We start from the raw sequence: 23,583 nt of genomic DNA on the forward strand, positions 1-23,583 counted from the left end.
TTCGTATGTTTACATACGTCTGCGTTGGGCATCATTTTACTGTCCTTCTTCCTGTCCACATATCCTCATTAGACTCGCCACCCGACCGTGGTATCAAGGTGTAAAACCTACGCTCTGTGTGGGGAGGCCAAGGGCCTGCAGCCCGGCCTCCGGGCGCCGCTGCGGCCTCTTGGTGTCGGCGGACAGCGCTTGGCTGGCGCGGTGCCGAGGAGACGCGCGGCCATGGTCGCGCTTGGACCCGCTCACGACGAGTCGCGCTGGCGGCCCAGCACATATGCGCGCACGCACCCGCCGCTGCTCTGCCGTTGCTGCGTTGCGGTGGTGTGGAGCGTGATGGCGGACCCGGCCCGCTCTGCATGCACCGGGATAGCAGTGGGCTGGACGACGCCACACGGCGTTGGTTGTCCCGGCACCTCGACAAGTCCTCGCTGCCAGTGTGTACGCTGCAGGGGACGCACTTCACCCCTGCAGGCCTGGAAGGCACTTGGTTTGCACGGTGTTCAGCCTTTCAGTGCAGCAAGAGAGAGAGGGAGCACGAGCGATGAGCGAGAGCGGCTCCCCCGCGGTACATGCCGATTACGCCCACAGCGCATGCGCGCGAAGCATGCGGCATCTCTCCTCCATCCCGCCGTGCGGGCGGATGAGGCGCCGACCGCGCGGCACGTATCCGAAGAGGGGACGAGGCGGGAGAGGAGGGGCGCCCGCTAGACGCATGTCCCGATTCGACGGCACGACGGTTGTTCCTAGGCGACCAGGACGTGGCCGCAGTGCGGCAGCGGTGTGTGGGCTGCGGCTGTGCATGTGCGTGCTTTGGCGAGCTGCTGCGTTGTGGATCGAAGATCGAAAGAGAAAAACAGAGTCCTTGTGATAAGTGTTAGAGAATCGCGATAGCGGTTGGGGGCGCCTCTGCGAGGCGTCCGCTCTTTCACCCCCCATTTTGCTGCCTGCCTCACTTTTCTTCCTCGGTGGCTTTCACGTTGTCGTGATGTTGTTTCCCGCCTTTTCTTCGGGGCGTTGGGGGCTCTGCCCGGGTGCGTTCAGGAGAGTCATGCTTGTAGCCGCCCTCAGCATTACGGGTGTCCTATATGCTTGCTAGTCAGCGGGTTGTACTTCGGGCTTGTGTGACGTACGTGGACATGGGACTCGTTGTGTGGACGGAAGCTTCTTTTTTCATTGCCTCCTTCTCTATTTGCAACTTTCGGGGTGTGAATTGTCGTTCAATGAGGATAGGTGCTCACGTGTGCAGGGTGGAGTCGCACTTGACGAGCAGACTCTGCTGTCAAGTGGGTGTGCCGCATCCTGCGAGCACTCCTGTTCGTCCGACTTGTCTTGTACCGTGGTCGAGAGAAGACGGGGTATTTCATTACTGTGAAGGATTCCGTAAGCTACGTTCATGGCGTCGCAGCCGATTTCTATTCACTACAAGCAGATGGAGGAGTGGCTGGAGGATCGCAAGTCCGTTTTTTCTCGAAAGCACAGGAATGAGTACAATGCATTGTTGTCCGTAGCCCCTAGACTCGTGCAGATGGCGCAGCATGACATCCCAGCACTTGAGAAGCAGATTAAGAAGAACGAGAACGCTATCGAGGAATGTCATCGGGTCTGCGAGGAGGCGCAGCGCACCCAGCTCAAGCTGGGAGAGAGGCGGTGCGCCATGCTGAGGGAGTACGGAATCGAGCTCGCTGCCGCTGTCGGGGAGGTCGAGCTCGCCTCCGCGGTCGATCAGCGCGTGCGGGAAGCGTGCGCGCAAGTGAACGCCGCCTTGCAAGAGTACGCCGTCGCCCGTGTGGGGGCGCTGAAGGAGTACTACAACGCTGTTTTGGCGAGAACTGCGGCTGGGTGGTATGGCACGGACCCATTTGCTCTCCACTTTCCTTGGCTCGAGCGTGCTTTCAGTGAGGCAGAGTACCAGCCCGCGGATGCCTTGTCTGAGGCTACCGACGCCGGTGGTGAGGCGGCCAATGCGGCAGGAACTCAAATTGACTGGGGAGATGATGACGACAGCGCGGCGGGGATGTTGGCAGGGTTGGGGAAGGATGCCGTGCAGATCAACTGGGATGCTATGGAAATGGAAGCCCGCCCCGTAGAGGAAGACAGTCTACCAGAGGCTGATGGGTTGCACTTCTCAATCGATCTTGCCTCTGCAAAGCATCGCGTCAATGTAATGTCCGAGCTGGAGGCAGCATCATGCTTCTGTCGCGAGCGCGGCACCGCGGACCTGCTGGAGTGTGCCACGGAGACGGAGGCGTTGCGCAGCTTTCTCTCAAGCGGCAAAGAAAGTGAGCTCGCTCGCATGAAGGAGAGCTACCGAGCGCGGTGCAGCTTCGTTGATCGAATCACCCGTTTCGAGCAGCAGATTATAGTGGCCAAAAACCGCTCCACGGCGCACCAGGCGAAGATGCATGACGCCGAAGACGACCTGGAAAAGTTGAAAGCGCAGCAGGATGAGCTGCTGTCATGTCTGAGGAGCATGCGGGATGAGGCGCTCACCCATCTGGAACACATGTTCCCCGATCGCAGGATCCTCATCGTTGGCGACCTGAACAAGTACGTGGCGTGATGCGCCATTGCAGTTGCAGCGTGTTTTCCTCTCCAAGGAGAGTTTTTGTGCGTGGATGTGTGTGGTGCGCGCAGCTCGGGCGGTAGGCGTGTGGTGGGTAGTAGTTGGCGCGTAGGTTTCGTTGGCGCCGCGTTCTCTTAGCGACGTGCTCATTGGCACCGTGTGAGTTACTCCTCTTTCTTTAGTTCTCTGACGCGTGCAGCCTTTTTCCTCTACCAGATGTCGGTTGGTCGGTGTGAAGGCTCTCTCAATATTTTCTTCTCCACGCGATCGTAGAGTCCGCACTCTCTCCCTCTCACTCGTGAAGCGCGCGGAGGAGAGACACTCACGATCCGCCTCTCTTCCTCTTTGCAAGTGTGCTCAATTTTTTGTTTTGCAATTTGCCGGGATGGGTGTATCGCACTTGTGGTGAAAACTTCATGGCTGCCATGTGCAGCGGCACACGAGTGCGTGGTGGCGTTCTACCTTCTCCCCCTGCCTACCTGCTTGGTTTTCCCTTGCACGCCTTCCACCTCCCCACGTGATGGGCTTTCGCTGAGCGTTGCTTACACTCTTCCTCTAACGCCATCTCCCTCACTTTTCGTTGTTCTGTGTTTCTTTTCCATCCATGCCGCGTCCGCATGCGTGTACGTACGCGCTTCTGTGTTGTCCTCTGTCCTGCGCTCCCACATACCACTGCGCACAGGAAAGCTACGTTCTCCTTGTACTTTACCTCTCGCTCAAAGCACCCCGCCCCTCGGCAACATTCTCATCAAACCCCCGCTACGTGCGACGGTGTTGCATTTCTTGCCTCCACCCCACTGCGCTTCTCCCGTGTCTTCCGACTCGCGACGATTGTCATCGTTGCCCTTTGCTTTGCGTGGTGGCGCCCGTCCCGTTCCGTAGTGAACTCTTGGTTGCGGCTGCGCACAGAGACGATGGAGGGGTCGAAAAAGTACGAGGAGGCCTCCCTGCGGGGCATCACGCGCCATCATGTGTGGAAGAGCAGAACCAGCGATCTCACCGTAATCAACCTCCGAGACCCGACTGAGCTGCTGGGGATTCAGGACCCGCTGGCGGTAGCGACGGTGGCTGAAACGAAGCAGGCGACCGCCGCCTCCCCGCCGCCGCCGCTGCGGGCGCCACTGGCGCGACCGGTGACCGGGAAGCAGGAGAGCCTCAATGTCCTTTTGGCAAAACTGCAACTGTGCCGACCGGCGCAAGAGCCTTCGTCGCATCTGTCAGCAGCTGCCAAGCCGCTGCCGCAGTCGTCGGCCAACGCCACGCCTCCCGCTGTGCCCAGTGCGGCAGCGCCTTCAGCGCTGCATCCGACAGCTTGCGTCGCCTCGCCGGCCGCGGCGGCGTCTCCTGCCATTGGGATGCGGGAGGTGAGCGACCCCTCGTTTCCTGACCCGAAGGAGTCGTCATCGGGTCCGTCTGGTCAGTTCGAGTTCATCACAGGTACAAACATTCCTGGTCAAGGGGTTGTGAAGAAGACCGAGGCCGTTGATGAGTCATCCAGCATGGCCCTCTTCCACGACCCGCTCTGGGGAGGTTCTCTGGACGCGTTCGCGTTGCCGACGACCTTGAAGCCATCCCCTAAGCCCCAGCTTCGCGCCTCTCTGTCGGAGCTGTACGCTAGCGCTGCCTCCAACAGCACCAGCGCGTTCGCATCCCCGCCGGCGCCGGCTTCACAGCCTCAGAAAGTGGCCTCTCCTCCCGTCGCCACGGTGACGGCGAGCCCAATGCCGACTACGATGACCTCTTCGACGATCCCGATGATGGGCGGGATCGTCCAGCCGCCTACACCACCGCAATTGAACACGCCTTTTCCAATGTACACGGTGCCCATTCAGTACATGGCGCAGCAACCGCAGTTTCCGACCGGGATGGTGTACAACGCGCCGAACTTCTTCCCCTACGGTGCGACTCCGATGATGATGACGCAACCGCAGCACATTCCGCAGGGTTATGCGATCCCCGCCGCCGCCATGATGAGACCCGGCACAAACGTTAAAGCGATGCCATTTGTTCCAGGAAACACGATGTGAGAGCGGCGGCGGCGTCCGTGAGACACGGACGCCTATCAACGCACCCGCATAGTTCTTAGCGAACCCCGGCGAGGGTCGTCAGCGGCGAGCGGTGCGATCACACGTACACTGCCCATGGAGTCAGAACGGGTCCGATGCGACACCTGTCGCTCTCCTCGTGTTAATCTGTGCTCTCTCTCTCCCTCTCTTCCTTGTTGTGTGCTTTTTGTCGTTTGTGTTTTCTAGCTTGAGTTTTTCTCCTCTTTGTGTTCGCTTCTGTTCGTGTGTGTGTGTGTGCTCTCGGACCAATCTTCATTTTCGCTTTGTCTGCACATAACTGTTCTGTTTGTTTTAGTCCTCCCTTCGCCTTCTCCCTTCGCATCGCTGCTTCACCACCACGAATGCCGGCCTGGCAATGCCTCGTCGAAATCACCGCTGCCGCTGCGGCTGACGGGCTTTAGCTCTGTCCCACCGATCCCTGGTGCGCACACGCCGCTCTCGCGGCACTGGAAGATGGTGAGCAGCAAGCAGGTAAGCGACGACGACTTTTTTGTGTTGGTGTGCCATGGAAGACAGTGACATCCACTTTTTATCTCACCGTTCTTGTTTACAAGCTCCCCTCTTTTTTTCTTTTGTTTTGCTGTACGATACTCAACCCCGCCTGCACCTCTTCCTCTCCCTTCCAAGGACGAAAACATTGGAGACGCACATGAGTGCAACACAAAGGACTTTACGCCCCCTTCTTTCCTCTTAAACGAACAAATGTGCAATGGTACGTCGTGCGTGCGCGTGTTTATGGGCTCGTGTGTGTGTGTGTGTGTGTGCAGGCTTGCTGATGTGCATCACATACACAGACACAACAAACAATCGCTCGTGCGCACACGAGCAAACTCATCCCCTGTGTGCCCTTCTCTCCGTCCCTCCTTTTTCGCGTCCTTCCTCGTCGACACGAACGGAACTGGGGAAAAAGAAGAAGAGACAGAAGCGACTAGAGAGGCACAGAACGGCGCGACACACACAAAAAAAAAGCGTGACATTGCATGCGTCGTTTGTTGCTGTGTGAGGTGCATCTAGAAACGCGAACTTGCAGTCGCTCACCTGCACACCTACCCACCAATGCGGACGCGCACTCAGAGCGTGTGTTTCCGTAGTTCCCCGCTTTCGCTAAGAAAAACACTCTTCGCTGTCGTTTCATCGTTTGTTTGTTTTCTTGACCGTGTTGTTGTTCGTGGTACCACGCATACACAAAAAAAAAATAAAGACGCACCCCAATGCAAAAGACACGCACAGGAAGGGTTCGATGCAGTGGTGCCTGGTCCCGCTGTCGCGAGAGAGGTGCAAAGAGGCCGAGTAGCGTCTCCACAACAGAAGTCGAAAGCACTACGCTTTCTTTTTGTCGTGTCGTTTTCCCCGCGCGCTGAGAGATGCCGATCAAGCGCTCGTTTCACTAAACTCTCATGCGACAGCTACCGGCGATTGAACGACCGCCCACTCCCAAGGCATCAGTTTCCAGCCGCCAGTCGGGTCTGCTTCTCTGAATCTCTCTGGCCGCCACATGCGCAGGCGGGGTACATTGCTTTCCTGTAGACCTTGTAATGCATCGCTTCATGAATTCACTGCTTTCTCTTGCCCCCCCCCCTCTCCCCGCTTTCCATCGTTGTGCTCCTTTTCGTTGTTGTGCCTGGATGACGCGCTTCTCACGTGGGGGTCCTCCGTCGTTTCTCTTTCCCATCCCACTTTGTGTGGGCCTGTGCGCGCCCCTTTGCTTCCCCCTTTTGTAGACTTAAACGCGGTAAAAAAAAAAGCAACGATATCACCAACGCAACGCCTACGCGCATTCAAAAGGAAGAGTGCATCGCGGCCCGTGTACTGTTTTTTTTTTCGGTCTCGGTGAGGACCGCAGTAGCGCACGAATACACTCATATTCCATCACGCAGTACTTAAGATCCTCATTTGTTGGCAGGGAACCCATTGTGTCCAGCATAGCCATGCCTTTGCGAGCTTGCGTATCCAGGACGCCGGCACAGGCCCGCTTGGTCGAGGTTGTCTCCGATTATGTTCAGCATCTTATGGATATGCAGGCATCTAGGTGTGCTGAGACCTCCCTTGACGGGCATGTGGTCCCCCCACCGAACGCCAAGTACCCTTCCCACGACTTCTTCTGCGCGACTCACGCGCCGGCGATTTCGGTGAAGAAGTACACAGACCGCCTAGTGACGTACATGCACTGCTCACCCGAAGCATTTGTGTTTGCCGTCGCGTACCTGCGGCGGCTGGTGCTGAGCGGATTCCCGATGCATTTGCAGTCTATCCATCGTCTGCTGTTAACAGCCGTCCTGGTGGCCCTCAAGTGTAGAGACGACGTGTACTACCACATGAGCTTCTACGCTGAGGTTGGTGGCGTTACCTCCAAGGACTTGCGCATCATGGAGATCCGGTTTCTCTCCGACCTTATCCGCTTCGAGGGCGAGGTATCCCTAGCAGATTACCATGTCGTCATGGTGGACATGATGCGCGTGACGGAACGGCGCATGATAACGAATATTAGCGGCAAGACGGAGATGTGCAACCGATGCGGCATGTCTGCTGGCGCCTTCACCACCTCGATCCCAGGAGATCTCGGCTGCCTACACTGCAAGGGTGACGCGTTCGCACACTCGTGGACTAGCGAGTGTGAACTGTTTTGGGGCCCGCTAAACTCTGCTTTTTCACTTCCCTCCGGAGAGGTCTGAAAGACACTTCCACGCTAAACAACGAAGAGAGAAGAGTGACGTCAAAAAGGACACCGTGAGCAGGCCACACCCACGCGGCTCCACCTCTGTTACTCTAGACGGCACTGAAGTGAACATATATATATATAATTTTTTTTTCAATCTGTCCATTTGTGCATACGGCATGAGTTCAGCTACGCTCTGCACCCAGACTGTCACAGGCCCCTTCCGCGTGGCGCGATGGCAGCCGTGGACACACGCATTACCGCAGTGCACCGACTCCAGCCATCTGAGCACAGCTCCTGCACCAAACTCTGCCCACCACCCGCCCCGCAGGGCCGCCTCACAGCCGCTCACATCATGCCAGTCGCCACCTGCTGCAATCCCCCTCGGGGCGGCGCTCGAGCTCCCCACAACCATGGGCAGTGAGGGCCTCGGGTGAGACGCGTTCGAGTCACGCTGACACTCTGCCTAATCATATTAGTCGCTCCAACGTGTTCGATGTCGCGGGCCGCTCCGACGCAGCGCAATCCAGGACCTGAACACCGACATCAGCAGCGACAGGTCCCTCTCAATTCTCCACGCCGTAAATACCTGACCCTTGTCGCCACCGGAAGAGGCTCGACATTGGCAGGGTTAGGCGGGGGCTGCTTGACCTTCTCCCACTGCATGGGGAACTGGACCCTGAGATGACACGCTAAGGTTTTCTCCGTCATCATGGGCTTTAGAGCGAAGGAGGGACATGAAAAGGCGTACAGGCTTGCTCTTTTCTGAGCACCTGATACCCTCTCGCTCGTTTCTGGTCTGTGCAGTACTGCGACATATAGAGTGTCGAAGCAGCCCGAAAGACGAAGAGGAATAAAACAACGAACCAGAGAATTCGTGATAATGGAGTAAAAACGACCCTTTCCTGCTAATCTTTTTGTTTTCGTCCGTTTCTTGTACCGCGGCAGGTGCACTTTGTTGGTCTTCGCCCCTCTGTGTTCCCCTCGTTAGAGAAATTCGTCTCTGCCGTTCTCTTGTGTTTTCCCTTTGTAATACATTTTCATTTTGCGCCGTGTTTTTCCGCCTCATTGCGTATTACACCGCAAAGGCTTCTCTTAGCTCGTAACACATTTTTTTTCCCTTGCTCTTTTCTCTCTCGCTCCCAGGGACTCTTCTCTCGTATTCGCAGTTCCCTCTCTGTTGGTTTACGTGTAATCTACTCCTTCTCGATCTCTCTCCTTTTATTTTTTCTATTGTGTCCTGCTTTCTTCTCTAATGACGCCATTTACTTCACCATGGTATCAAGGTGTAAAACCTACGCTCTGTGTGGGGAGGCCAAGGGCCTGCAGCCCGGCCTCCGGGCGCCGCTGCGGCCTCTTGGTGTCGGCGGACAGCGCTTGGCTGGCGCGGTGCCGAGGAGACGCGCGGCCATGGTCGCGCTTGGACCCGCTCACGACGAGTCGCGCTGGCGGCCCAGCACATATGCGCGCACGCACCCGCCGCTGCTCTGCCGTTGCTGCGTTGCGGTGGTGTGGAGCGTGATGGCGGACCCGGCCCGCTCTGCATGCACCGGGATAGCAGTGGGCTGGACGACGCCACACGGCGTTGGTTGTCCCGGTTTCTTTTGAATAGCCGTATTCTAACACAGGCAGGTGAAGTGTGAGTGTGCGCGTATATGTTTGTTGAGGTGGTCGTGGTAGAGCGATGCGAAGGGAATAAAATAAACTGCTGTTATCTTTTTGTTGTCGGTTTTTGAAGCCTTACAGCAAATGCGATTCCCGAGGTGAATAACGGAACACACGAGGTCGACTCATTGCCCTACATGAGTTACACATTCCGGCTGACGCGACGGTACCGAAAATAATCAGGTAAGCGGTAGCTCTGAAGAGCAAAGGAATACAATCAAGAGAAACCTGAATGGAACCCATCGGTATGAGCGACGATGAAATCGCCGGCGCATGGCAGTGTAACGGAATCGCACTTCGTCGCATTAGATGCTTCCATAACATCATTTAGCATAAACGCGGGTAGGCTGGTGGCGATTTCTCTCTGATTTTTTTGTTTGCGTTTTTTTTTAGCACTGCCATGCAGAGCTGGGGAAAGGAGGCGACGTGGCATCCTTGTGTGTTTTCGGCGCACTCTTTCGTGTCACAGTCTCTCAGAGTACCCTGGACTGTGTTGCCGGTGAAGCCGCTGCTTTCCACTCGCTGTGTCTGCTGCTCTTTTTCCTTTGCCTTTTTTTTATTGGCCGTTTTTTTTGTTGCCAAATCTTTATTTTCGCATATTTGTAAATCGTTCTTTTTTCACTTTGCTCTGAGCTGCTACACGGAGGCTCCTTTCCCGCTTCGAGGACCACCTACTTGTGCAGCTCTTGGTTTAGAGCACGCACGTGCACAGGCCAGGTATGTGTGGTTTGTATGGGTTGGCGGAAGTGTGACAGCATCGATTCTTCCGTGTACGCGTGCCTAATTTTCTGTTTTGTTTGCGCGTGGTGTCTCCCCGCTCCACCACTTTTCTTCCATTTCTTTTTCTGCTCGGCCCCATTCTTTTATGTCGTTCTTCATCCTCTACCTCATACGGCAAAGTCCATGCTAGTCCTCCCAGGTACACAATATACACCCATGGTGTGGATATTTTTTTGCTGGCTTTTCTCCGTCTGAGTTTGTTTGTCACAGCTGCTTTTTATTTTCTTTTATGCGTAGTTTTTGCTACTCGTTTTATTTTGCTTTCGAACTGTAAAGTCGATGTGGTCTCCTCTCCTCCCTTTTCCATTCCTTGTGTGTTTATCACCTCCTTTTAGCGGGCGGTCGTTTGTGTGCCCTTTTCTCTTCGTTTTTTTTTAGTCGTGCATCCGCTTTTCTCCCCGCTCACTTTGCTTGTGCTGCTGTACTCATGCGACAGAGTTGTGTGCGTGTGCTTCTCTTTTTTTTTCTCCTTCGATGCCGCTACTTATTATTATTTCTCGGCTTCCTTTCCCTCGTCTTCAGAACGCACGCACACTTTCGCAGTACTCTTGTTTTCGCTTCCCCTTGTACCTTTTCGCTGTTTGGCGCTCCCCTCGATTTTCTTCTTTTTGGCCGCCGTGACTCCCTCTTGTCTCCCTGTTCGCAAAGACGACCAAAAAGTGGCCTGGTGCTCTCTTGTGCGCTCTTTCTTTGTTTTTCCTCACTTTGCCATACTCTATCTTTCCATTCGTGCCACTCAACTCTCTCTCTCTCCTCTGACTGTCCCTCCTATATCAAAGGCCCCCCTCCCCTCCCCCAACACCGAAGTTACGCGACTCACTTTCAGGCGACTGTGTTTAAAGTCCCCACTACACTTTTCTTTTGTGGAAGACGAGAGGGGTCTTCGAAAAATGTGGATGGCTTACCTCCGCTAGGCTTCAGTCTTCATATACTAGAACGAGCAAGGCAGAGGTGTGCTGCCCGCTCCTCTCCTCCTCTGCGTCCTTCTCGCCATCTCTTTTTCTGCCGTTGTTTCCTGGCTAATGTCTTGGTGCTTTGGCTTTTTTGTTGTTACGCTTCGAGGTGTCGTCGTGATTTCTGCCCGTGTTTTTTTCAGCGCTTCATTTCTCGCGTGGATACACGAACGGGCTGTTCTTCTCGCTTGACCTCTTTGAAGTTCCTGCGAGCGGTTTGCTTCTAAAGTACCCACGTGCATGCACACTAACAAACAAAGAAAACGGTGCAAAATCAAAATGACGCAGTGGTAGTGTGTCGCCATTGTCATCTACACCCCCTTTCCCCATCGGCGGCGCCACGGCTTTTCTAGAGCAGTGTAAGCTTCTTTCGACTAGTTGGTGCCGGTGCGACTGCCCAACAGCAGGGGAGTGGGGTCGAGCAGTTCGGAGGGTAAGACGACAGTCTCGCGATTTTGTAACGCCGGCCTTTCCACTGCCGTGATAGCTTCCTCCTCTCGCGCCGCTATCGGCCCCTCGGCTTTTCCATCTCCTCCCTTCAATCGCTTACCTCTCTCTTTACCACGCCTTCGCGCTAAGGTGCGTCCGCGTGAAAGTGTGTGTCTCTCTTCTCTCTCTCTCTCGGCACACATCTGCATCCGAACCGGTCGACGCACATACACACGCACATTGTGCACTTGTCGGTATTCTTCGCAGTGGACTCAGCCTGCTCGCCATCTCATCAGTCGTGGCGCCCGCTGTTGCCCCTTTTGTCACCTGCTGTGAGTCTCTGGACACCGCCGCTGCCTTGGACTGTGTGCGCGTGTGCTTTTTTTCGTTGCATAGGCGTGTGTAGGCATGTCTAAAGGGTTCGAGGTTTATCCACTGACGGGGTCGCACAAGGAGGTGGTCATCAATGAGGCTCTCATTCGTAGCGCCATATCATTCAAGCCGTCGTTAACGACTGAGGATGATCGTGTTCGCGTCGTTGGTAATCAGGAAAAGGCGCTTTGCGAGGAGAAGGTGCAGAAGGAGGCGGCTGGTATCGCGTTAGAGGACGTTCAGACGCTTCTTCTTTCCTTTCGTGGCATTAAGCGTCTCGAAAACCTGAGCTGCCTGCGCTCCTTGACAAAGCTGCACCTGGACAACAACCGAATCCGGTGTATCGAGCACCTCGAAAGCCTCGTGCACCTTGAGTGGCTGGATTTGAGCTACAACGCCATCGAAGTGATCGATGGGTTGCAAGCGCTACAGCATCTCAACTGCTTGTCTCTCTACGCTAATAAAATCACGGCCGTAGATGGGCTGACGTGCCTACCAGAGCTGAACACACTTAGTCTCGGTCGCAACCCGCTGGAGAACATAGATGAGACAGTGCATTATCTGCACCACTTGCCACGCCTACAGGTGTTGACGCTGAAGGAGTGCCCGTTAGCTGGTTTGCCGAACTACCGATCTCGAGTACTTGCGTTTGTGCGTGGGCTGAAGTTCTTTGATGGGCATCTCGTGAGGCACGATGAGGCTGCGAAGGCGCGCGAGGCATTTCGCGAGAATTTGCTTACGGTGGACGAGGAAGATGAAGCCCGTGCCGCAGCGGCGAAGTTGCAGGCAGATCAAGAGATCATCGCATCATCTTATCAGCAGTACAACTGTCCGAATGAAGTGATGCTCTTTGACGAGCTACTCCATCTCGACCCTGAAGGTCGCCACATGGAGGCCATTCTCCGAAGCGAGGCGGTGTTCTCGGTTGCAAAGGAGCCACTGGACAGGTATCAGACCGAGTTCAACGAGCAACTGAGGCAGCTCACCGCTGCCATGAAGGACATCCGCGAACGCCGCGACGCTGATGACGCGGCCTATCGCGAGGCCGTCACCTACACACTGCGCCACAGCGCTGCTGCTTCGCTGGCCTCCATGCAGCGTTTCGAGGCGCTCGCGAAGGGGCACATTGTCAAGGGCGTCGCCCAGCCGGTGCCCGGCCCGGCGAAGCGGCTTCCGTCTCAAGCGACCAGGTCTTTGCACGCAGCGCTGGACAAGCTGAAGAAAGATCTTTTGGAAGAAGAGGCTCATCAGTACGACGTGCTCGAGGTTCTGCACAACAACACCATTGCCAAGTGGAAGTCACATTCGGTAGAAGTGGTGCTCCAGAGCTCCTTCGAAGCGCTGCTTCGCCTCGAGACCGACTTTCAGGCAACGGTGCGGCACATCTTCGATGCTGTCTTTGAGGAGCGGCGCAAAGGCGACAATGCAGAGCGCGCGTTTCGCTATGTGGGCCAGGACGATGCCATGCTTGCTTTTCTCGATAACAAGGAGGAGTATCAGCGCACCGTGAACGAGTGGTACGAGCTTCGACGCAAGCGTGTCGAAGAGCTTGAGATGCACCACCTCAAGGCCGAGGAAACCTTGCTGAACGCACGCGCCAACTCTATTTTAGCTGCCGAGCAAGACCGCCACCGACGCCGCGTGCATGAAGTGTGTCAGTACGTGAAGGAGATGTCGAGCAGGATAGACGGGTGCGATCATTGAGGGTCTTGCGCCTCGTTGTGATGCTCTCAATCATCACCGCACAGAGGCACGCTGCCCCTTTTCACTCGCGACAGATCAATGCCGGCTTTTAGTCTATGCTTTGCACTTGTGCCACTGCATGCTATCCGGCACGCGGCAGATGTACCATTACGTTGTTTTGTGTGCACTGGCTTCGTGGGTATCTGTTCTCGCACCTCTTCCCGTTCGTGAGCCTGTGGCTCCAGCCTTTTTTGTTGTCTTGGCTGTCTGACCACTGCTCTCGTGTCTCTCGATTTGTGAGATGTACATTAGATTGTGCGTGTTTGTTCTCTTCGCCCGCGGGCTCGTGCTGTGCGCCCGTGTGCGGCGAGCTAATGTGGCACGTTGGGGAACGAGTCCCACAGAAATCGACTGAAGAGAGACGGACGGAATCGATACGGTGCGGTAAGACCGTAGGGGAGGGTGGGTCCCCTCCCCTGTGTATGCCGCATTCTTTCACCTTCTTTTGATGCGCAGGTGACCAAGTAGAGAGAGAGATGTTACCCACTGTATGGGTCCATGGCTCGATCACGTGTCAGTGCCGCCTCATCACTATTTCACTCTCTAGCTTTTCCATGAGGGCTTATGGCCCGCTTCTCGACCCTTGGTAGTACCGTCACCAGCCCACGGCTCCCCTCCCCCCTCTGTCAGCGCGGTACCTTGCCATGCCTTGAGGACTCAGCAGCGCGGTCATGTAGCGCTTTTGCGCCCGCGCAGCTGCGCTGCTCGCGTGGGACGCTGTGATGTCACCTCTCTCACTTTAACCCTCCCTTCCTCGTATCTCTCCTCCCTGCCCTTCTCCCTGTGTCTTGATGTTTCGCTCCACTTGCACGCAATGCATTATTCACTGCTCCGCTTTTGCTCTTCTTTTTTTTTTGCGTCCACGCGAGAACAGAACTCAGCGTAGTAGTAGCGCCGCAACCATGGGGGCTTTCATGTACTTGAACGAGCTGTGGAAGAAGAAGTCTTCCGATGTGATGCGCTTTATCCAGCGTATCCGCTCGTGGGAGTTCCGTCACCAGCACACGGTCGTGCGCCTGCGCCGCCCCACTCGCCCGGAGAAGGCCCGCATGCTTGGCTACAAGACGAAGCAAGGCTTCTGCGTGTTCCGTGTGCGCGTGCGCCGTGGTGGCCGTAAACGCCCGGTCCACAAGGGTATCACGTACGGTAAGCCGAAAACCAGCGGTGTGCTCGGCATGAAGCTCAACAAGAACAACCAGGCCGTTGCGGAGCAGCGTCTGGGCAAGCGCTTCGGCAACCTGCGCGTGCTGAACTCGTACTGGGTGAATATGGACTCCACGTTCAAATGGTACGAGGTCATCGCCGTTGACCCGATGTGCAAGACCATCCGCCGCGACCCCCGCATCAACTGGATCGTCAACTCCGTGCACAAGCACCGTGAGCAGCGCGGTCTGACCTCTGCTGGTCGCAAGCACCGTGGTCTGCGCCACAAGGGTCACAAGGCCTCCAAGCTGCGCCCGTCGTACCGCGCTGCGTGGCGCCGCAACAACCGCATCGTGTTCCTGCGCAAGCGTTGATTCGCTTCGCGGTGCCGGCCATTGTCGTACCCACCCTTTTTCTTATTTTGGCTTTCCTTTTCATTTCATGAAGAAACAACCTGCAAATGAATCGGACAGCGGCACGGCCCGCCCTCGCCGTTTACTAGACTCGTAGCTGCACAGCTGCCGAGAAGGATTCTCTCTGCCACAGAGAACGGTCTTTTGGTTTTCTTCCCTTACCTGACCGCAACTTAACCGTTGGTGCCGTCTTCTCGCTTGTGTGTGGGGGTGTGTGTACGTGTGCTCGTGCCACTGCTCCCGGACAGCCTGCCTACTTCTGCGCCGCGGGCGACATGGTGCCGAGGGCCTTCGACCCTGCCTCGTGCCACGTCCGTTGTGTCTGCTCGCCTGTGAAATGGCTGTTAATCGCCTCCTCCTCTCCACTTCATCATTTGATTGCCTTGTGGGGCACTGATGGGCTCCCTACCCACATACCGGAACTCAACCAGGTATCCGTCGACACCGCTCATCACCGTGCGCGTACACCGGCAGCACGGCGCATCAGTCAGCCTTCTTCGCCACTCACTCGATCACCACAGAGAGAGTGCAGGCTGCCGTGTCACACAGGACTGCCTCGCGGATCGCGTCTTGCGACGTTGGTCGCGCTCACACCTTCTCGTCTTCTTCGTTCTCTCGAGCAGAACTTTGAATCGCGGTTTCTACCTCGTTTTCTCTTCTCCGGTTTGACAGCGTCTTGGCGTGTGCTGCGGTTGCCACAGTCCAGGGCTCTCTTCCACACCTCTTCAGCAGAGTCTCGCCAGCTTTGACGGTGCCACGTAGGAAGGAGGCTTGAGGCTTTTCCCGCTTCTTTTCGTCCTAGTTAGAAGGTGCTGCAATGCCTGTGGAAGCGGAAGTGCTCCCGACGCCGACGCGTCTGCCGCCAGATGACGCAATGCACGTGGTCGGAGGCCTCATCCGGTACATTCTCATCATCGTAATTGTCGTCTTCGGTATCATTCCTGCCTTGTGTGGGACCGTGTTCCCCCCCTTCTCGGCGTTGTGGAGCATCCTGAAGGCTGTGTCGCCGTATGCGTGGGCCTCCATGGGCACCGGCATCGGCATCGCGCTTTCCATTCTCGGCGCCGCATGGGGCATCCTAACAAGTGGTGCGTCGATCAGCGGTGCGGCTATCCGGGCCCCAGAAATCCGGAGTAAGAACCTCATCTCCATCATTTTTTGCGAGGCCGTGGCTATCTACGGTGTCATTCTCTCCATCATCATGATGGGAAAGATTCAGGCGAGCAGTTCTTCTGTCGGCAGCGGCGGCGTCTACATGTACGAGACCATCATTGGCGGCTACACCCTCTTTGCTGCCGGGATTGCCGTGGGCATCGGCAACATGGCGTGCGGTATCGCGGTCGGCATTGTTGGCAGCAGTTGTGCTATTGCCGATGCGCACAGCAGTAGCTTGTTTGTGAAGGTGCTCGTGATTGAGATTTTCGCCTCGGCGCTTGGTATCTTTGCGGTCATTACGGGCATTCTGATGGCGCAGAAGGTTCAAATGAAGTAGCTCGGCCGCCGGGGAGTCAAAGAAAAAGTAAAGAGCGCTTATTCAGCTAGAAGCGGGGAGCGGTGGTGTTGGTGGTGGTGGTGTTGGTGGTGGGGAGGGCGACGCTCCTGGTCACACACAGGAAATCTCAGGGGAGAGGGAGACGTGCATGGCATCCACCTTTCCTTATGTTCTCAGGACCACTAACAGCACAGCCGGGCTTGCCGTGTTTCGTTCGCTTCCCTTTGAGCACCCCAGTGCTTGAAGCGTCCTTCCGTTTACCGATCGTTTTTTTTTTCTGTGCTTCGCCTTCTCTTGTTCTGCCGTTGGAGGGGTCTTCTCTCTGAACACGGTAGACGCGCGCGCACGAGATGCGCAGCGCCTCCACTACTGGTCTTGCCTCGTTCTGCATCTTTTTGGGAGATGAACGAACCTGTCGATCAGTGTGCATGGTGGTGGTGAATTAGCATCGTCTTGTTAGGTGACGGCGTCGGCGCTCGCCAAGGTGGCGTGTGCGGAGTGCGTATGTCTTGTTTGCGGTGATCAACTAACGGAAAAGATGCATAGTAAGCGTCGACACTGCAGCTCGATGCTGGATAGGCGACAGCAACACAAGCGCTGCTTGTATGATGACACCCTCGCTAGCCGCTTGCGGCGTGGACAGATCAGCCCTGCTGATTCCCCGACGCAGCTCGAAGCTTCTGCACTGCTGGGTCGGTCTCGGCTCTGTGGAGAGAAAGCGAAGGAACGAAAATGACATGCTCAGTAGGCATACCTGCGTGGGCCACAGCTGCGCTCGCGCTTCCGGAGCAACGCTTTGCCTGCGGATCTCCTGCAATGGGCTACGCTGGGATTCTCTGAGGTGGCCCACCGCCGCAGCGCATCCTCGGAAATGCACGCGCGCTTCTCGTCTGCTCCTTCCACTTGTGTTTTCCTGTTTTGCCATATGACTGTGGGGCCTTGTGCCGGTGACAACGAGCATCTCACCACCAAGCTCAATAGGGCTCTGTCGGACAACAAATCGTTGGCATACCTGAGGAGGCTGAACGGCAGCAGATGGCTGCGTCATATTTGGTACTGCAGCGGTACACTGACCTGATCAATAGTGGTGATCTCGATGCCGCATTTAACTATCTCTCCGAGGACATCATCTACGTCACGTGGCTTGGCGTGATCGAAGGGAAGGACAATGTCGTAACGTTTTTGCGCGATAACATGCGCTTCCTGCACTTCGCCAAGCACTTCAATCGCTGGAGGCAAGTGCAGCATTGCCTGGACGCGGACCTGAGCCGGCACTGCGATGACTCTGATGTCGGCGGCTCGAACCTCTTCGACCGTGACGGGTACGACCGGCAGGGGTATGCGAGCTTTGAGCGAGACGGCATGATCGCGAATATAGTGAAGCTCTCCATGCAGAAAACGCGTGTGAGGGAAACGGTTGTGATTCGCGACAACAAGGTGGTTTTAGTGACCTTGATGGAGCAGCTGTGACAGGCGGGGAAGCGGGTACTAGGCTGGCGGTACAGGGAAGAAAGGGGCGCGTTTTCAGGTGCCGTTCCGGTTGTGCAAGGCTGGCGCTATCGCGCTTTGGTGGCTGCTAGCGGGAAGGGTGAGATGATGCCTTCGACGGGCACCGGTGCGGACTCTCGATGTACATTGCCGTCAACCATGCCAGCAAAGTCGTGCAGCAATCACTGTCACCGTTTTTTTTTTCCTTTGTGCACGCTCCGCTTCTTCCCATTTCATTTTTGAGCATGGAGCGGTATTATCTACCGTTGTCTTCCACTCCTCTTTTCTCAGCTGCTAGCCCCTTACCCGCTGATGGCGTGCGCATTGTCTGCTGTGTGTGTTCGTGTGTATGTGTAGGGGCTGGGTGGGGAGTATGCAGTTTGTGTTGCGGGTTCGTCATCACATGGCCGTGTCGTGCGGCAACCAGCGGCAATGAAAAAAGTTTGAAATAAAGTTCCTATCACGTGTGTGCGGGAATATGCCGTGACAAGTCTGCTGCGCCAAAAAACAGCAACAACGTCATCGTAACTTGCTGCAGCGCTTTTCGTCGACGTGTGCGCTTGCAGAGTCGACGCTGCAGTGCGGCGGATCCTCTCTTGATGTCCTGGGCACCGCCGTGGCCGCGTGCTATGGGACAAATGCTGCTCTTTCTTCATCCCTGCATCGCCCCGCATCTACGTCTTCGCTGTGGCCCCTTTGGCTCTCATCCCACGGTCTCCTTCGTGTGTGTATATGTGTGCACACGCGACTATTGGTGCCCCTTAAACGGTGCGGGACTCTCTGTACTCTCTTCGTGTCTCTCCCGCCGTCGTCACCACGCTTAGGAACACTTCAAGAGAGTCTTTTTCCACTTCTCACACCGTTCCTCTTCCTTACGGAAAACAAAGTCGAATCGAACCGCGCCGACTCTGAACCACTGCAACCCTAGGTAGCAGAATTGCCAGTGGTGCAGCAGACCGTACACTTTTTTGCTCTGCCTTGTCCTTTGCCGTGCATCTGCAAGAGTCCATTCGCACCATCGCGGACACGAGAGCTCATACCCGACGATGAAGGCCATAAAAGCCGCTCGCGAGCGCGAGATCGAGGCGAACATCGCCCTCCAGGAGCGCGAGATTGCCGCGCTGGAGCAAGAGAAGACCGAGCTGCAGTCTTTCATGACCACGGCCAACCCGAAAATGCGCGGCGACCCGCTGCTTGCTTCTTTCCCTGTGCTCGTCTACTGCGGCAGGAGGCCGCGCCAAAAAGTTCAGAATGTTTCCGTGGAGCAGTACGGGAACATAATGGATCAGCTAGACATCACAAAAAAAGCAATTGATGCACAGAACCACAAGGACCGCGTCGAGATCCAAGAGCTGAACCGCCTCATTCGTGAGCAAGAGAAACAGCAGAAGACCCTTACGCAAAAAGCGAGGAGGCTCGGTGAGGATGCGGGTATCGACATCAAGTGGTTCACAGAGCACCAGCGTGATAAGATGATGAAGATGCAGAACTACAAGACGGAGGTCTCTGTCGCTGAGCTGGAGGCGCGCACGCGCCTTGTGGATCACGAGGTCAAGGTAGCCAAATTGCTTGCTGAAAAGAAGGGCGCCGCCATCCTCGCGCTCACGAAGCTCGTGGAGAAGCGCCGCTCCACCATTGATGACATCGATTCCTTGTATAACGAAATCCGCATCGTAGATCGCGACACAACCGTCGCGAGCGAGGAGCTGGCCCGGGTGAATTCTGACATCCAGGATGCGGACGCGTGGCTTGAGGAGCGGCTGAACCCGGCCGACTCGGTGGCGTGCAAGGTCATTGAGGAGGACTCCGCCACGCTCAAGGAAGAGAAGGAGCAAACGGTGAATGAGCAGCGCGTCCCTCAGGAACGCGTCATCAAGGCGCAGGACTACCGTATCGCGCAGCTGGAGAAGCGGATGAAGGTTATCGAAAAGGCTATCAAGAACAACGGACTCTCTCGCGAGGTCGACAAAATTGTGGCGCACGGCTGGTCGCAGCGGGAGGTGGAGGTGCCAGAAGATCAGGAGGAGCTGTACGACATTGAGAAGATCATCCCGGCTCAGGAGAAAGTCCACCCTGGCATCTACAACTTGCTGCTCACGGAGAAGGAGAAGACGGCGCGCATTGTCAGCATTCTCACCATCACCGCCAAGGAGAAGGAAGAGGTCATCGCTGCCCTCACAACCCGCCTAGAGAAGCTGGCAGCGGAGTGCCTCGCGGCGATCCAGGAAATGGACGACTACGCGTCGGGGATGGTGTTTTCCGAGGAGCGGCAGCGTGTGCAGGCACTCAAGTGGGTGTGCGAGCAACGCCGGCACTGCGCCACGCTCTTCTATCAGAAATCACTCCTTGAAAGCGCCCTGGAGAAGGATGGTTAGTGGCGCTTTTATGTCCTCCGTCAGCGGAGTGAGCTCACCCGATGTTTTCGTTCTCGCTCTGACATCGTACGTTTTGTGCCTCTACGGCAGCCACCATGGGCAGGCACAGAACGGCACCGCACGTGCGCTCGCTGCGCACACTCAGTTTCTCCTCCCTTGTACCAGCTTTCGTTTTTCCTTCACTGTGTGTTCAGCATCTCTTTTTTTGTTGGCCGGTCCGGATAGCTGCTGCGGCACTGTGCAGGTGGAGAGCTGTATTTGTGCTAGTAGCTCTTCGCGGAGCACTCCCCCGTCCCTCCAGTTCCCGTAAGCATTCTGCTGGACTCGACAGCGGAGCGGTAGTTGCGTATGTGTGTGTATGTGCATTCGTGTCGTGCAGGGTGGAGAGGTAGATGCCCGTTTTCCATCTCGGTGTTGCCGCTCTCCTCTTTCCCACCTCACTGCCCTTGCACGCCCGACATAAGCGATCCGCACCAACGAAGCAGCGCGAAGGAGTACATGGACACCGCGGTCGTGTTTCGAGCAAGGACGACGCTATCGTTCTCCATTGGTGTATCTGTAGTATCGGGCTCCTTTCATGCTGTTTTCCATCATCAGGTGTTGTTGTTATTGGTTTTGTTGTTATGAAGGCGCGCTGGTCGATGTGGTCGACTTCTGGCGGCGTCTCTCTCTCTCTCTCTCTCTTTCTTGTCTTTCCTCTTCCTTTCCCAACTTTGTACCGTTTCTCTTCTCTGGCTTCTTGTGGGGTGCTCGCGACGTCCCTTTTTTTTCGTCTCTCGCGTTACTCGTCTGGTTGGTGTCTGAATGCGAAAACTCAGCCTCACTCAACGTACGTGGACGAATGACAGCATCACGCTAGTGTGACGGTGGCGTGTGGTATACTTCCCTCTCGTTCGCCAACGCACGGGGACGTCAAAGCTGCCTCCATCCCCCACCCCCTGCCCTCTACCGGGCGACGAGAGCTGCTGCAGATGGTGGCATTGCTCGTCGCGATGACCGACTGATCATCGTGTGCGGCACCCTCGAAAGTGGGGATTCGTGATGGCGTGATCTATCACGGTAGGGAAACCGTCACGCTTCTACAATACCTGCCATGCATACACTTTTTCTCCCCACAGCGACTCTTCTCGTCTTGTCTCCCCTTCCCCGAACGTCGTCCCTCGCCGCCTCTTCGCACATCTTTCACTGGCGCAGTTAATTATTTTGTTTCGTTCATCATATTTCCTCCTCTTTGGGCGAACGCCGCGAGACGCGCTCTGACGTTCTATTCACCCACGCAGGCGACCACACAGCGTGCGATCAGCCATCTCGTGTGCGCGCCTGTGCTCACCTCTGCCTTCTTGCACACCCGCCATCGACCTTTGGCACACACCCGTTTTTTGCCCTGAGGCCGTGGGAGCTGTGCTGCTCTTTCGGTCGAGCGTACTCTTCTCCGCTTCTCTTTGTTGTTTCCACACTGCCCTTTCCCATTGAAGCCTCTCTTCTCCGCGTTTCTCTAGCTTACCTCTGCGGTGCCATTATCCACACCATCATCCTCGCTCCCACGTTGACTAGAGAGCCGCTCCAGCTGTTGCTCTTTTTTTCCTTGGTGGCTCGCCCCTTCCCGCGAACACCTCTCTCTTCACCCGTTTCGCTTCCCATTGCCCGTATTTGTCGCCGCAATCATGTCCAACGGTGTGTCCACCGACGCCGCCAGTATGGAGAGCATCATCAGCACTGACGGCGAAATGCCTAGTATTCACTCCGGCGTGGAGAAGGCAGTGTATATGATGTGGAACAACGAGTATAGCGAGGCTCTGGAGCTGTTGCGTGCAAAGAAGGACAAGAACCCGCGCTATGCTCTCGAGTGGGCGAATGTCAGCCTTGTCAAGACCCTTATGAGCTCGACGAACGAGGATCGCGAAAGGTTGCTCGACCTGTTCAAGGCAGCGGACTCTCTGTCGACCTCGAGCAAGTACAACGACCCCATGTTTTCCGAAGACGACGAGGATGACGACAGGGAGGAGGACAAGACGCGCAAGCAGCTCAAAATGGAAAAGAAAAAGAACAAGAAGGTCTTCAAAGCACGCAAAAGGGACGCGACCAAGGGCGGCGCGTACTTTGACCAGACGTGGAAGCTCGAGTGTGATGTTATCTATGCCGACGCCCTCCTAATCCGTTCCATTGGCCAGCTGATGATGAACTCCTACCTCAAGGGTGGCATCAACCTCCGCAAGGCCTGGGGATGCTACCACTCCCTTATCCAGCAGGTGGAGCAAGACATCGAGAACAGGATTCCTTATGAGTTGAAGATGTGCATCAAGTACGGCACCGGCACTTTCTATGCCTTTCTGGCGCTCGTGCCGGCGAACCTGATGAAGGTGCTGAGTATAATCGGCTTCATTTCTGATCGTGACCTCGGCGAGCAGTACCTGACAGAGGTCTTCGAGAGCAACACGATCCGCTCCCCGTTTGCCGCCCTGGTTCTGTGCACGCTGTATCTTTTCCTCCCGACCGGGCTTGGCAACGTCGATGTAACCTTGTCGCGCGCCCGCCGCGTCCTGGAGACGATGAACGCGCGCTACCCGAACAACACCTACTTCAACGGCTACGCGAACTTCTACTTCCGCAAGAAGGGTGAGGTGGAGCCCGCGGTGCGCTCCATCACACTCGCTGCCGAGAACGCCGAGAAGGCCGGTCTTGTGCCGCTGCTCATCAAGTACCTCTACGCCGACACTCTCTTCATGAACCAGCAGTGGGCCGAGGCACTGGAGCAGTATCGTAGGATCCTTGATCACCTGACAAAGACAAAGGAAAAGTTCGCCTACACTGGCCAGGTCGTGCTGTCCGTGGCGGCGTGCTACGCAATGCTAGACAACGACAAGGAGGCTCTGGTCTGGTTCAAGAAGGTGGACTCTATGTACAACCCCAAGTCCAAAAACGACTCCAACTCGCCGCGCTTCGCGAACCGTGTCATCGCGAACCCACGTCTACTGCCGCTCTCGGGTGTGTACATGCTCTACATCAACCGTGACCTGGCGCACATGAACAAGACGCAAGGCCTCCGCGTTCTGGCCGAGCTGAAACGTGTGACGAAGGACAAGGATTTGAGCGGGCCAGAGGCGGAGAACATGTACAACCTCTTCGTTGGCGTCATTGAGAAGGGCAGCGAGAACACCGATGCTGCATTGGCATGCATGAAAAAAATTTTCGACAACGAAAAAACGATCCCGAGCGATTCGATGATCCTGCCCTTTACGTACTACGAGACAGGGGAGATGGAGTACCGTCGTGGCAATATAGAAAGGGCAAAGGAGTTGTTCGACAAAGGCAGCAAGATCAAAGGCGACGGCAACGAAACACTGTCTAACAGGTACAACATCGCCATGAAGCAGCTGCGCCGTGCAATGGCGGACCGTGAATCCAAGTAGTGGTGATGACCGCGCAGCAGCGCCTGTGAGCAGGG

At 56.1% G+C, this 23,583-nt stretch overlaps 9 protein-coding genes across 9 annotated transcripts; all 9 read left to right on the top strand.

Moving 5' to 3' along the window:
* Positions 1 to 1,393: 1,393 nt before the first annotated feature.
* On the top strand, positions 1,394 to 2,560 carry LMJF_30_3610 (conserved hypothetical protein; the record flags this gene model as incomplete). The annotated part of the gene is made up of 1 exon (XM_001684919.1): positions 1,394 to 2,560. The coding sequence occupies one exon, from the start codon at positions 1,394 to 1,396 to the stop codon at positions 2,558 to 2,560; it is 1,167 nt and encodes a 388-aa protein (XP_001684971.1).
* Positions 2,561 to 3,477: 917 nt separating this feature from the next.
* LMJF_30_3620 (conserved hypothetical protein) lies at positions 3,478 to 4,590 on the top strand (the record flags this gene model as incomplete). Its single annotated transcript, XM_001684920.1, has 1 exon — positions 3,478 to 4,590. The coding sequence occupies one exon, from the start codon at positions 3,478 to 3,480 to the stop codon at positions 4,588 to 4,590; it is 1,113 nt and encodes a 370-aa protein (XP_001684972.1).
* A 1,967-nt stretch (positions 4,591 to 6,557) lies between these two features.
* On the top strand, positions 6,558 to 7,301 carry CYC7 (putative CYC2-like protein; the record flags this gene model as incomplete). Its single annotated transcript, XM_001684921.1, has 1 exon — positions 6,558 to 7,301. The coding sequence occupies one exon, from the start codon at positions 6,558 to 6,560 to the stop codon at positions 7,299 to 7,301; it is 744 nt and encodes a 247-aa protein (XP_001684973.1).
* A 4,219-nt stretch (positions 7,302 to 11,520) lies between these two features.
* Positions 11,521 to 13,188, top strand: LMJF_30_3640 (conserved hypothetical protein; the record flags this gene model as incomplete). The annotated part of the gene is made up of 1 exon (XM_001684922.1): positions 11,521 to 13,188. One exon carries the CDS (start codon positions 11,521 to 11,523, stop codon positions 13,186 to 13,188), a length of 1,668 nt encoding a protein of 555 aa, XP_001684974.1.
* A 941-nt stretch (positions 13,189 to 14,129) lies between these two features.
* Positions 14,130 to 14,744, top strand: LMJF_30_3650 (putative ribosomal protein L15; the record flags this gene model as incomplete). The annotated part of the gene is made up of 1 exon (XM_001684923.1): positions 14,130 to 14,744. The coding sequence occupies one exon, from the start codon at positions 14,130 to 14,132 to the stop codon at positions 14,742 to 14,744; it is 615 nt and encodes a 204-aa protein (XP_001684975.1).
* An 856-nt stretch (positions 14,745 to 15,600) lies between these two features.
* Positions 15,601 to 16,275, top strand: LMJF_30_3660 (putative V-type ATPase, C subunit; the record flags this gene model as incomplete). Its single annotated transcript, XM_001684924.1, has 1 exon — positions 15,601 to 16,275. One exon carries the CDS (start codon positions 15,601 to 15,603, stop codon positions 16,273 to 16,275), a length of 675 nt encoding a protein of 224 aa, XP_001684976.1.
* A 1,035-nt stretch (positions 16,276 to 17,310) lies between these two features.
* On the top strand, positions 17,311 to 17,745 carry LMJF_30_3670 (conserved hypothetical protein; the record flags this gene model as incomplete). Its single annotated transcript, XM_001684925.1, has 1 exon — positions 17,311 to 17,745. The coding sequence occupies one exon, from the start codon at positions 17,311 to 17,313 to the stop codon at positions 17,743 to 17,745; it is 435 nt and encodes a 144-aa protein (XP_001684977.1).
* Positions 17,746 to 18,809: 1,064 nt separating this feature from the next.
* On the top strand, positions 18,810 to 20,138 carry LMJF_30_3680 (conserved hypothetical protein; the record flags this gene model as incomplete). The annotated part of the gene is made up of 1 exon (XM_001684926.1): positions 18,810 to 20,138. One exon carries the CDS (start codon positions 18,810 to 18,812, stop codon positions 20,136 to 20,138), a length of 1,329 nt encoding a protein of 442 aa, XP_001684978.1.
* Positions 20,139 to 21,802: 1,664 nt separating this feature from the next.
* Positions 21,803 to 23,548, top strand: LMJF_30_3690 (conserved hypothetical protein; the record flags this gene model as incomplete). The annotated part of the gene is made up of 1 exon (XM_001684927.1): positions 21,803 to 23,548. One exon carries the CDS (start codon positions 21,803 to 21,805, stop codon positions 23,546 to 23,548), a length of 1,746 nt encoding a protein of 581 aa, XP_001684979.1.
* Positions 23,549 to 23,583: the final 35 nt, after the last annotated feature.

Source organism: Leishmania major, chromosome 30 (genome assembly GCF_000002725.2).
Source record: "Leishmania major strain Friedlin complete genome, chromosome 30".
Lineage (NCBI taxonomy): Eukaryota > Euglenozoa > Kinetoplastea > Trypanosomatida > Trypanosomatidae > Leishmania > Leishmania major.